The 12,175-nt window shown below is 37.3% G+C and overlaps 1 protein-coding gene across 2 annotated transcripts; it reads right to left on the reverse strand.

Moving 5' to 3' along the window:
* Window positions 1-34: 34 nt before the first annotated feature.
* LOC121887223 (hydroxycarboxylic acid receptor 2-like) lies at window positions 35-6,076 on the reverse strand. 2 transcript variants are annotated; one of them, XM_042397887.1, is made up of 3 exons: window positions 4,839-6,076; window positions 3,402-4,064; window positions 35-119 (listed from the first exon to the last, which is right to left on the reverse strand). In XM_042397887.1, exons 1-2 carry the CDS (start codon window positions 5,256-5,258, stop codon window positions 3,408-3,410), a joined length of 1,077 nt encoding a protein of 358 aa, XP_042253821.1. In that variant the 5' UTR covers window positions 5,259-6,076; the 3' UTR covers window positions 35-119; window positions 3,402-3,407. The 2 variants fall into 2 exon arrangements, with proteins under 2 accessions (XP_042253821.1, XP_042253820.1); XM_042397886.1 differs by lacking the exon at window positions 35-119 and having other exon boundaries at window positions 1,379-4,064.
* Window positions 6,077-12,175: the final 6,099 nt, after the last annotated feature.

Genomic DNA, 12,175 nt, shown 5'->3' on the forward strand with positions numbered 1-12,175 from the left:
GAGATTATTTTCAGATGCTTCTATTAAATAACAGTCATGGGTAAGGTGACTGAATAAGTATGACTTTATGATTTGCCTCTTCCCCTTTTCAACCCTCTTCCTTATTCTTAGAATGAAATCTGAATAAAAGAGAGAAACAGAGAGAACATTTGTGTTTACACATAATCCAGTTCAACTTTTCTACAGACCGGACAAAAAGACACTCTGTGGTAAAATTGTGCCAGTGGTGTGACCCAAGAGCATACTGCAAAAGTATCTGAAAAGCATTCTAATAAATAATAAATATTAAAATAAATAATAATAAAACATATTTTATCAAAACATTAAATAGCAAACTGGATCATAGGGAGAGTCAAGCTCATGCTCGTCACAGCCCCATGCTCACAGGACCGCATTTGTGTACACGGAGCAGAAATGTTCTCTCGTGAGGATGGTTTTCTGCATGCAAATACAATGGTATACCAGTAAAGCCCCAGAATATAAATATAAATCTGGAAATGTGCATGATACATTCCCTTTAAAACATCAGAGAGCTTTTCCTGGTTTTACTTAAGCTTTTATTTTCTTTAAACTGTCTTTTTTTTTTTTTTTTTTTACATATTTTTTAAGTTTTCTGTTGTGACCTGACCTTGACTTGTGAAGTGCACACTGCTCCTCTGCCCTAAAGACCCTGCCATGACCTGTTGACCTTACTCTGCAAGTTTGCTCATAGTGAGGGACTTGAGCAATATTACAGGAGAAGGTTTCCTTTCCTGTCATTGCTGGCATGACAGTGATAACATCAGGAACGAGACACTCTTAGGAAAAATGAAAATCTACCTTATAAGAAATTACATGATCACACGAGCTGTGTGCACTTCAGCAGAATATGGTTGCATGACAGCAACCCTCCTCCCACACAAAACCAACATTTAATAAGCCTACACATCTCTCTCATATACACACAAACACACCACAGCGTGCATACAGCCAACATTAGTGACGTGCATATAATGACTGTTTTCCCAAATAAAGTAACGTATACAACAGTGGCAAAAACGGCAAGAATAATATCAGCTGCCACAGTGGCTGTTATTAGAGGCTTCTTTCATTTGACCCGTTACATTCCAACACAAACTGAATAGGCAGGTTTGAAGGGTTTATTTCCTCAGAAATGTTTTATGAGCCCCGTCACCATACAGCAGTAAAACATGTATTTTCAAAAGAAAAAAACATATTTAAAATAAATACAAAATGCAGCTGTTTTAAGTTGTATGTCCCTCTCCTAAGCCAAAATAAAAAACATAAGTCCCTCCCCAGTGCAAATTATGGTTACTGGGCTTTAGCCCATGAGGATTTCCTGTTTCAACATGTTCCCTCAAACTTAAAATTAGAAAATGCAAAAGGATGTTGCATCACATCACATCAAGTCACAGACACAGAAATGATGAAAATAAATGTAATGTGACTTTATCTTAGAGCCTCTACATAAGAATGACTATTTTGATATGTCAACTAGGCTAAACTAAGGGGGAAAAACTCACAACAGAAATATTTATCTTCAGAAAATAGTTCTTCATAATAATTTCAGATGTCAGAAAAAGTCTCAAAATGGAAATAAAGTATTAGAAACTCTAATGTTTCAAACGTGGACACATAACACCATAAATTACCCAAAAATCTACATACACATTTGTAAATCTTGTTTTTATTTATGGATCATGTAACATACATTTGACTACTTGCTCGATTTCAGAAAAAAGATATCCCAGATATAACAGAATGCTGTGATTGATTATGTCAAAGGCAGCTTAGGTCCAGTAGTGCACACGCCAGCATCAGCAGCCATTTTGAAGGAAAATCACGATGGCCAAGGTTAACAGACTAAAAGAATACAGGAAGGAAATGTGTAGAAATCAAAAGCTAAAATTTGTAAAAATGTATCTAAAATCATTTTGTATTCAAATTTGAATTGACTCATGTGGTGCCCGTTCACAGAGTCAGAAACACATAATTGTGTTCACGCCAAATCAAGAAGGCTAGGTTAACAGGCCCAGAGAATTCAGTGCGGAAAGTGTGGAGGTGACTCAGAGCGTCAGATAAGACGTAGAAGGAAGGAAAATAATCCATTGATAATTAAAATAATTGCTAGTTGCAGCCCTAGCAGTCACCATTAAGCAGAAAAGCAGAACATGAAAACAAAGTCAATTTTATTATAGTATATTATATTATTACATTAATATTATGTTTATGAAAAACTGGAATGAATGTACATTCACCATTAATGTTACATTTAAGTGTTTAAATTTAAAGAAATGTTTAGGTTTGTTTAGTTTTGCAGAGGATCCTTCTCTTGGTGATAAAAGAGACGAATTAAGTTAATAGCTATGCTGAGCTGTTGGATGGAGGGTGACATGCTAAATCCTAAAATTTCCCATGACCTTGAGGTTTCTGTTGCGGGAATACATGTGCAGTTTCCAGAGTTAGTTATTATTAGGTACTGATTAACTACTAAAACAACAAATAGCTCTTAAGCCTATGAAGTTTATCTTTAACAAAATAACAACATATTAACAAAAGAGATTTTGACTTGATTGAGATTTGATGTATTTTACAAAAAGAAATTTACTCCGGGAAGTTTAACAAAAAGTCAGCCCCCCCACCTTTCCCAACACTGTAACTACCAACCCTGACAGCCTCCCCAGGGGGGCACTGGAGAGTTGAAGGTGAGGCAAAAACATTGAGAGGAATTTAGGTCAAAAACCATCCTCCTTCTCAGAGTCATAACTCAGTCAGATCGTACCACACAGACATGAAACACATATTGAGATCATTTGGTGTGACCTACACTTCCTGAGGATATCATTATCCCTGATATCCCTTGCCAATAAACCTCAAAAAATCCATATAAAAATCAGAGAAAAAGGAGGCTGCAGAACTTACTTGCTGAAGAATCAGAATATTTTCAAGTTTTCTTAAGTATCAAAGTAATCCAGTGATAGTTGTCTGTACATCCATGACTCAATATATAGATATATATAGATATATTCACAAAATTCACAGAAATTTGTCTAAGATGATGCACAACAAATCTATGTGTATTTTTCTAAATTTCCAAACTTTGAGGGCAATTTGAACTTTTAAAGGTTCAATAAATACCTATAATTAAAACACACATCTGTAATCTCTTCAACCACAGAAGTTTGAAGTATATTTACATACACTGACTTTGGATTTAAGAAATTATGATAACTGAAAATCTAATGTGTTTACAAAGTTCACAGACGTAAAACAAAGCTTCAGCAGCATAAAAAAATTTAATAAAACACACAATACAAGCAGACAATTCAGTACAAAATACTACAAAAATCAAACACATTAAAACATAATCCAGTCATTGTTATTGAAGAAAAGCGTATTACCTGGCTTCATTCCCTCTGTCGGCCCTCATGGATTACAGTTTCCTGCTGGGTGGTCGACTGACATTCAGTCTCCTCTGTGTCGCCTGTGTCCTGACCGCAGCGCAGGAAACGGGGAAGTGAGCTGCAAAGCGCCTTCCTGAACATGGAGCTGGAGAAGATGTATAAGATGGGGTCCAGAGCTGAGTTCAGGAAGTTCAGCCCCAAAGACACGATGATGAGGTGGGTGAAAGTGTAATGGGTGGCGCAGTCCTGTGGGCGGTACGAGTGGATGACCCCCAGCCCGATGCTCGTCACTACGGTAGGTAAGAAGCACACTATGAACACAGCGACGATGGCATTGCACACCCTCATCGCCTTGCGCACCTTTTCAGATTTTCCCATTTTCCGCTCCCTCAGGAAGATGGAAATCCGGATGGAGCAAAACAACAACATGACCATTGGGATGATAAACTCCAGCACCGTCAGCATGCGGTGCATTTTGACTATGATGGTGAGTGAAGAAGAAGTGAAGTATAAGCACTGGGTGCTGTTGCCACTGCCTTTAATGTGTTTATAAGCCAGTATGGGAGCCCAAAGGCTGATGACCAACAGCCAGACAAACACTAACACGTGCACAGCCTGTCTCTTGGTCAGATGGTTGAACCGGTGGTGAGGGTGGACCACCTGGAACAAGAGGACAGGGATGATCATTTTGCCTCAGTTACAGCAAAAATGTGTCAAAGAGCTGATGTCATATTGTCATTTCCTGGTGGCCAATGTGATTACCAATTAGAGCCAATCCTAAGAACCAGTCGCTGGGCGATCCAGGCATATTTTAAAGGATTAAAATAAAGTCAATCAAAGTCGATCCTTTCTTTACTGTGTTTAGTCCACCTCAGCCTGCTGGTGTTGCTCTCACTCTAGTCTCCTTTACAATAGCTATTAGCAGTTCCTGTTTGCAGTGTAGCGAATGATGTACAGACAATTATCACTTTGATACTGAAGAAAATATAAAAATGTGATGATTCTCAGGCAAGTTGTGCAACAACTTGAAACATCAACTTGTTGAGGCAAGTCTTTGTGTCAGTTGCAGCACACTGAGTGAAAAATATTTTGACTTTGCCGCCTCAAAATTTGCTTGGTGTTCTTTCTGAATTCACAATAAGGACAGATGATATACGGATTGTAAAGGAAATGTGTGATTTATGTTTTTGGGCTATATTAATAAAAATGTACTTGACTTATCATGTGATCACACCAGATAAACTCATCACTTGCTGGTGCATTCAGTTTTTCATTTTTATTTTTTAAGCAATGCCTCAAAACTATGACATTGTTGAGGGTTTTGCTATTATGCTATAATATATATGACCTACTGAAGTGTTCAGTATGAAAAAAATGTTAGCAGCATTTTCGAGTTTATCAGAGTGTGGACAATAATACAATGTGTATACTCACCTTAAAGTAGCGGTAAATTGCCACCACAGTCATGAGTGCAATGCTGGCCGAGCGGTTGGAAAACATCAGAAAGAGGTCAATCCTGCACATGCCATCACCAAACACCCAGTGGCCTCTGAGCGCAGCATCGATCCTGAGAGGCAGGCTCATGAGAGCCAGGAAGTCGGCGATAACCAGGTTGAAGAGGAACAGGTTGTTGGGGTTCCAGACCTTCAGTTTAAAGCAAAATATCCACAGAGCAACCATATTTCCCAGCAGCCCCAGTATGACGTCGATGGTGAGGACAGGGGGTAGGATGGCACCTTCCAGTTGACTATGGTCTGATTGACAGCAACCTCCGCCGCTGCCTCCATCACCAGGGATTGGAGTTGTGAAATTTAACATGGTCATGGTGAGGTTTTTGTTATATTCAGATACCATTTTGACAAATTAAATCTTAAAATTGGAAAATTTTGGAAAGACAATCTGAAAAAGAGATTATTTTCAGATGCTTCTATTAAATAACAGTCATGGGTCAGGTGACTGAATAAGTATGACTTTATGATTTGCCTCTTCCCCTTTTCAACCCTCTTTCTTATTCTTAGAATGAAATCTGAATAAAAGAGAGAAACAGAGAGAACATTTGTGTTTGCACATAATCCAGTTCAACTTTTCTACAGACCGGACAAAAAGACACTCTGTGGTAAAATTGTGCCAGTGGTGTGACCCAAGAGCATATTGCAAAAGTATCTGAAAAAGCATTCTAATAAATAATAAATATTAAAATAAATAATAATAAAACATATTTGATCAAAACATTAAATAGCAAACTGGATCAGTAAAGACTTAATATAAGTTGTATTAGAATGACATAAGTTTTCAAGATGCTCTACAATTGGCCACTTTGGATTTCAAATTCCAAATTCCAAGAAAATATAAGTAAACATATAAGAGAAAAATATTCTATCACAAATAAACTTGAAAATTTCATATAGCAGTCTAAGTCTATCTACTATTTTTCTAAAGGTAACATTAGAAAACAGTGCAAGAAAATAGTATTTCATTACACCAACTAAACTAATAATGTGAAAATAAGCATTTGAAAATGTATGTATAAGCTAAAAATGTATGAATCTTTTCATGATATGTACTTTGGCATGTTGCACAAAAAGTTTCTTATTAAAAAAAGTAACTTGTAAAAAAAAACTTGTATAACAAGATTAATTAAAGCTGCAAGCAGCGATGATCGGGCCCTCGCACCCCAGCGCATGTCGAAGTGACGCTCAGTCGAAGGGCTTTTGTCAGTGACTTGTTGTGTAAAGTTTGAGGCAGATCCAACCATGTACACTCAAGTTATATCAATTTCCTCTGTCATGGCGAAACATCAAAACTCAACGCCACGCCACGGCCAAACCATCATGATCATACACTACTCTAGATGACACACACTGATTTTGAAGTCCTTACGATGAAATCTGTAGGAGGAGTGCGTTAAAATACAAGGTATGCGAAATGGCCAAAAAAAGGCGAAAATTGACCAGTTTTTCAAGATGGCCGACTTCCTGTTCAACTTACAATAAGGCTTCAAGAGGCTTTTTTGTGCGTGTTGACATTATACATGTGCCCTGTGAATTTCATCTTTCTACGTTAATCTGGAAGGCGGGGCTGCAATTTTGAAATTTTAAAGGGGGCGCTGTTGAGCCATTTTGCCACGCCCATTCAAAGCGACCACATAGGATTTTAGCTGACATCACTCTAGACATGTGTGTCAAGTTTCATGACTGTAGAGCAATCCCTTCTCCCTGAAAAACAGTATCATATTTCATGGCGAAGGATGTGTCGCCATGGTAACAGCATTCAGTTTTGGGTCATGAGCTGCCAAATGTAGCATCACCAAGGTCTTGTTTATTAGCTGACTTAATTTCAGGTGCATCAGCCAAATTTCCTAGGAGTAATTAGACAAAGTACGACGCATGATACTTCCTGTTGCCAGTAGGTGGCGCTATGACTTTCGCTAAATATGAGACTGAACATGTGTTCAGATTGGGACTCTTAACAAGCATATGAAATTTGGAAAAGATCAGACCACGTGGAGTCAAGTTATAAGGCATTGAAATTTCATGGCGTCACATCGAAATTCGCCGCGTCGCCATGGCAACACCTTTCAACGAAGGGTCACCAACTTCATAATATAAGATCTCCAAGGTCTTGAGGCTATTCTCAGTAAATTTCAGCTGGATTCGATCACCGTGCTGCCCACAGGGCGTCAGAGCGTAAAACATGTAACTTCCTGTTGCCAGGAGGTGGCGCTATGACTCATATCCTGTATTGTCACATGGACCCGTTCAGGGCGGGACTCTTATGAAGCACAAAAGGTTTGGCTCTCTTAGGATCATGTATGCCGGAGTTATAGCCGTTTCATTTTTCATGGCGAAGGATCGAAATTCGCCGCCCAGCCACGCCCCCTAGGAAAGACTAATGAGAATTGTTTTAGCAACTTTTAATCTCCTATGCCTGTAGATGATACGGACCGAATTTGAAAGTCCTGGGGTCAAATCTCTAGGAGGAGTTCGTTAAAGTATGCGGGCTGGAAATGACAAAATCGGTGCAAAATTTCAACTTTGATACAAAATGGCCGACTTCCTGTTGGAGTTAGGCTATGTGTCCTTGAGACTTTTTGGTGCGTCTGGTCATGATACATATGCATACCGAATTTCGTTCTCCTACGACAATCTGTATCGAGGGGCTCAATTTTCTTGACTTTCTAGGTGGCGCTGTCGAGCCATTTTGTCCCGCTTTATTTCGAGACCCATAAAATATCGAAATTTTCGCCAGTCCTGACATCTGTGCAAATTTTCATGAGTTTTCGTGCATGTTTAGGCCCTCAAAAATGCGTTTGTTTCGGAGGAATAATAATAACTCCTTCAGTTTCAATAGGGCTTCGCACCGGTCGGTGCTCGGGCCCTAAATATAAATGTAATATATATAATATAAAAACGTAAATAATGGATTATGTATAAATGAAATCCAATATAAATAAAACTATATGTAAGTTTACACATTAAATACAGTAAATATGCAGAACTCACCAGGCAGCTGTGTCATTCATAACATACTGGAGGAGGAAATAAAGTGATGTATGGCTTTGGTCTGTTTCTCACAGTAGGGTGTTCCTGCTGACATGGGTACTTCCTGGGTGAAGTGCATTTCTCAAACATTTGACATTTCCGTGAAGTGCTGTTTTTAGAAGTCACTGACCACAACTAATGACCAACTTACAATGACTGAGATGACAGGAACACGCCACAACTCTCATGATTTTACTCTGACATTGGAAATTTGTTTGCAATAGTGAAACTGACCAAAGTCATTTGGTGTAAGCCTGGCATAACTTGTTAATACTTCAACTGGAACCCATTTTTCTTATTTTTAATAATGTGTTTAAAAAAAAAAAAAAAAAAGACAAAACACATAATGCAAGGTTACACTGTGTTGGCCATTATAAAAGCTAAGGTAAAGAGAAAGAGATTAAATGTCAATAAATTTAGCTGCATCAAAAGAGCTAGCATTCAGCTAAAATGTAAAATATCTGTAATATTAGCTGATAGCAATAGTTATCATACAGGCTAACATTCAACTAAAATGTAAAATACCTGTAACAGCAGCTGCTACCTGTAACCATCATACAGATTAATTCGGCTAAACTGTAAAATATCTGCAACATTAGTTGCTAATTAGCTGTTAACTTTAGCCATCATGAAGGCTGACATTCAGCTAAACTGTAAAGTACCTGTAACATTAGCTCCTAACTTTAGACATCATGAAGGCTAAAAATCAGCTAAAATGTAAAATACCTGTAACATTTGCTCCTAACTTTAGCCATCATGAAGGCTAACATTCAGCTAACATGTAAAGTACCTGTAACATTAGCTCCCAACTTTAGACATCATGAAGGCTAACATTCAGCTAAAATGTAAAATACCTGTAACATTAGCTCCTAACTTTAGCCATCATGAAGGCTAACATTCAGCTAAAATGTAAAATATCAGTAGCATTAGCTCCTAACTATAGCCATCATGAATGCTAACATTCAGCTAACATGTAAAGTACCTGTAACATTAGCTGCTCTCTGTAACCATCATACAGATTAATTCAGCCAAACTGTAAAGTATCTGCAACATTAGTTGCTAATTAGCTGATAACTTTAGCCATCATGACGGCTGACATTCAGCTAACATGTAAAGCACCTGTAACATTAGCTCCTAACTTTAGCCATCATGAAGGCTAACATTCAGCTAACATGTAAAGTACCTGTAACATTAGCTCCTAACTTTAGCCATCATGAAGGCTAACATTCAGCTAAAATGTAAAGTACCTGTAACATTGGCTCCTAACTATAGCCACCATGAAGGCTAACATTCAGCTAAAATGTAAAATATCTGTAGCATTAGCTCCTAACTTTAGACATCACAAAGGCTAACATTCAGCTAACATGTAAAATACCTGTAACATTAGCTCCTAACTTTAGCCATCATGAAGGCTAACATTCAGCTAACATGTAAAATACCTGTAACATTAGCTCCTAACTTTAGCCATCACAAAGGCTAACATTCAGCTAACATGTAAAATACCTGTAACATTAGCTCCTAACTTTAGCCATCATGAAGGCTAACATTCAGCTAACATGTAAAATACCTGTAACATTAGCTCCTAACTTTAGCCATCATGAAGGCTAACATTCAGCTAACATGTAAAATATCTGTAGCATTAGCTCCTAACTTTAGACATCACGAAGGCTAACATTCAGCTAACATGTAAAGTACCTGTGACATTAGCTGCTATCTGTAACCATCATACAGACTAATTCGGCTAAACTGTAAAATATCTGCAACATTGGTTGCTAATTAGCTGATAACTTTAGCCATCATGAAGGCTGACATTCAGCTAACATGTAAAGTACCTGCAACATTAGCTCCCTACTTTAGCCATATTTCGCCATCCTCCCCTTGTTGTCAGCTGTGCTCCACCAGTCCGATCATGTCAGGGTCATTCAGCATTTTCTTCTTTGATACACATTTTTCTTTAAATATACTAATTTGGTCGTCGTCGAACCGATAAATCACCGCATCCCGATCCATTTCTCTGTCTCCGTCTGGGACGTGAACTTGCTTCCAACGGTCAACGATGACGATGTATTCAAGTGCACCATCCAAGATTTGTCTTCATCAAAAGCTTGTCTCATGTTTACTTACAGAGGATAATAGACATGTTTTGTTAAGTAATTTTTTGGTGCAGATTTTACTAACTTAATACGGGTTAAATGAAATGAATTAATGAAATGAAAAAATAGGTCAGACATGTAATTGATCAAATAATAAACTATGGAATATATAAACGGTATTACAAAAATAAACCTACCCTATTGCTCCCCAGTGAACATCAGAAACGGACATGGGATATGTTATTTACAGCCTATAAATGCGACATCTCACATATTATGGTAATATATGCGTTTTTGAGACCGTTGTTGTTCACGTTTATGATCATTTATGTATTATACTCGATAATTGTAATATTTCCGTGAGGTCCTGAAGGCAGCATGGGGAACCCAGAGTGTATGGGCGGGAAGCGCGAGCTCCGTTGCGCAATAGTTTTATTAATACACTCAATACACTTAAGTAGCGGTAACAGAATGTCCAGGGAAAGAATGATTTTACAAAGAGTACCTTTTCAATCGAAAAATCAAAATTCCTCTTGAAAAGTGAAACATGTCTTTTATAATATGCTAAATCATGTCACATGTGAAATGTCTCAGTTTATATGGAAGGAAAAGCTCTTGAGTTTACATGTGTTTCACATGTGAATTTTAAGATACACGTGTTTTTCCAAATGTGAAACTTAGGTTCACATGTGAAATGTTTCACTTTACATGTGACACTTTCCTTTTCACATGTAAAGTTTGCATTCACATGTAAAGCTTAAAACATGTTGTCTTTTTTCACATGTGAATTTTAAGATACACATGTGATTTCCAAATGTGAATTTTAAGTTCACATGTGAAATCACAACATCACATGTGAAATGTCTCAGTTCACATGTGAAAGATTGAATTTCACATGTGCTTTTTTCGTAATGGAAAGATTACTGTATGAAAACAAGAGTATTCATTTAAATTAGGTAATTTTAAGGTAGTTCTTTTTCATTTTTTGTGCAGATTTATACATTTGTTTAGCATTCTAGCGATGTTTTATAATGAGATTTTATTTTTATTTTAAAATGGATGGACTGTAAAAATGCAGAAAATGTCCAAAGTAAATATCCGTATTTTTAAACTAGATCTCTATAGAATAACTAAAGGTTTTTTACTGTTATTTGACGGTAACTTTTGCTGCCAGACTTTTTGGTGTTTTTTTACAATTTTTTTTTTTTTTACAGTGTACCTTAACTGTATAGATGCTGGTGTAGTTATGAGTTACTTCACAACACCTCACACCCCACTGCTCACACATTCACTCCTATATCACTGATGTTACTGACTGACACACTCCATATTTATGGTTATTCTTTCAGTAATTTATTTTATTATGATGAATACTTTTAATTTACCGCCATCCGTTGTGTCCATCCCTATATTTGTCAAGGCCTCGGAGCTGAGTTATGACAACATGGAAAAAAAGGGAGTTTTACTCATTTTTTATGAGACGGGATTCATTCTGAAGGTTAATTCACTCCTCTGTAGTAAATCTGAAATTTCAAATAATAAATGAACTGAAGCTGGTTACCATTTTTTAAAGAAAAATGTGTCATTATCCTTTAAAGTAGCAAGGAGGCTTTGGTAAAACCTTCTACAGTATAATTCTTTGTACCACTGTGTTACTGTTGCTGGTTTGTCTTTAATTCACTGGAACATCGTCCATCCAGCAATAATAGAGTATACTTTGAGACGTTAAGCTTCCCTTAACGTCTGGCAAGAATCCCAACAAAAGCAATGCAGATTTCTATTTAATTTCCATGTGCAAACTTGTGTAAGTAAACTCTTTTTAAAATATTTTTTCCAGAAGTGTGAAATCACAGGGCATTGCCATCTAAAGTGAAAATAAGTTCCCACTGCCTTCTTACATTTTTTGCACATAGGAGAAATGTTGGGTCTAAATTTGGGACTAAACCAGTCAGAGTTAAAATTCCCAGTAGACGCACCTCATGTTACTGAGGCTGAAACCCTGAGAGCAACCTGAGGAGCCTCTTCAGGCATTTATAGATGAGTTTAAGATGAATTTCTTAGGAACATGGCAATGATCTTATTGGCCTCCTGTCCAGAGTTTTAATCTATCATTATACTTTATACAGTACTGTTAGTT

Source organism: Thunnus maccoyii, chromosome 20 (genome assembly GCF_910596095.1).
Source record: "Thunnus maccoyii chromosome 20, fThuMac1.1, whole genome shotgun sequence".
Classification (NCBI taxonomy): Eukaryota; Metazoa; Chordata; class Actinopteri; order Scombriformes; family Scombridae; genus Thunnus; species Thunnus maccoyii.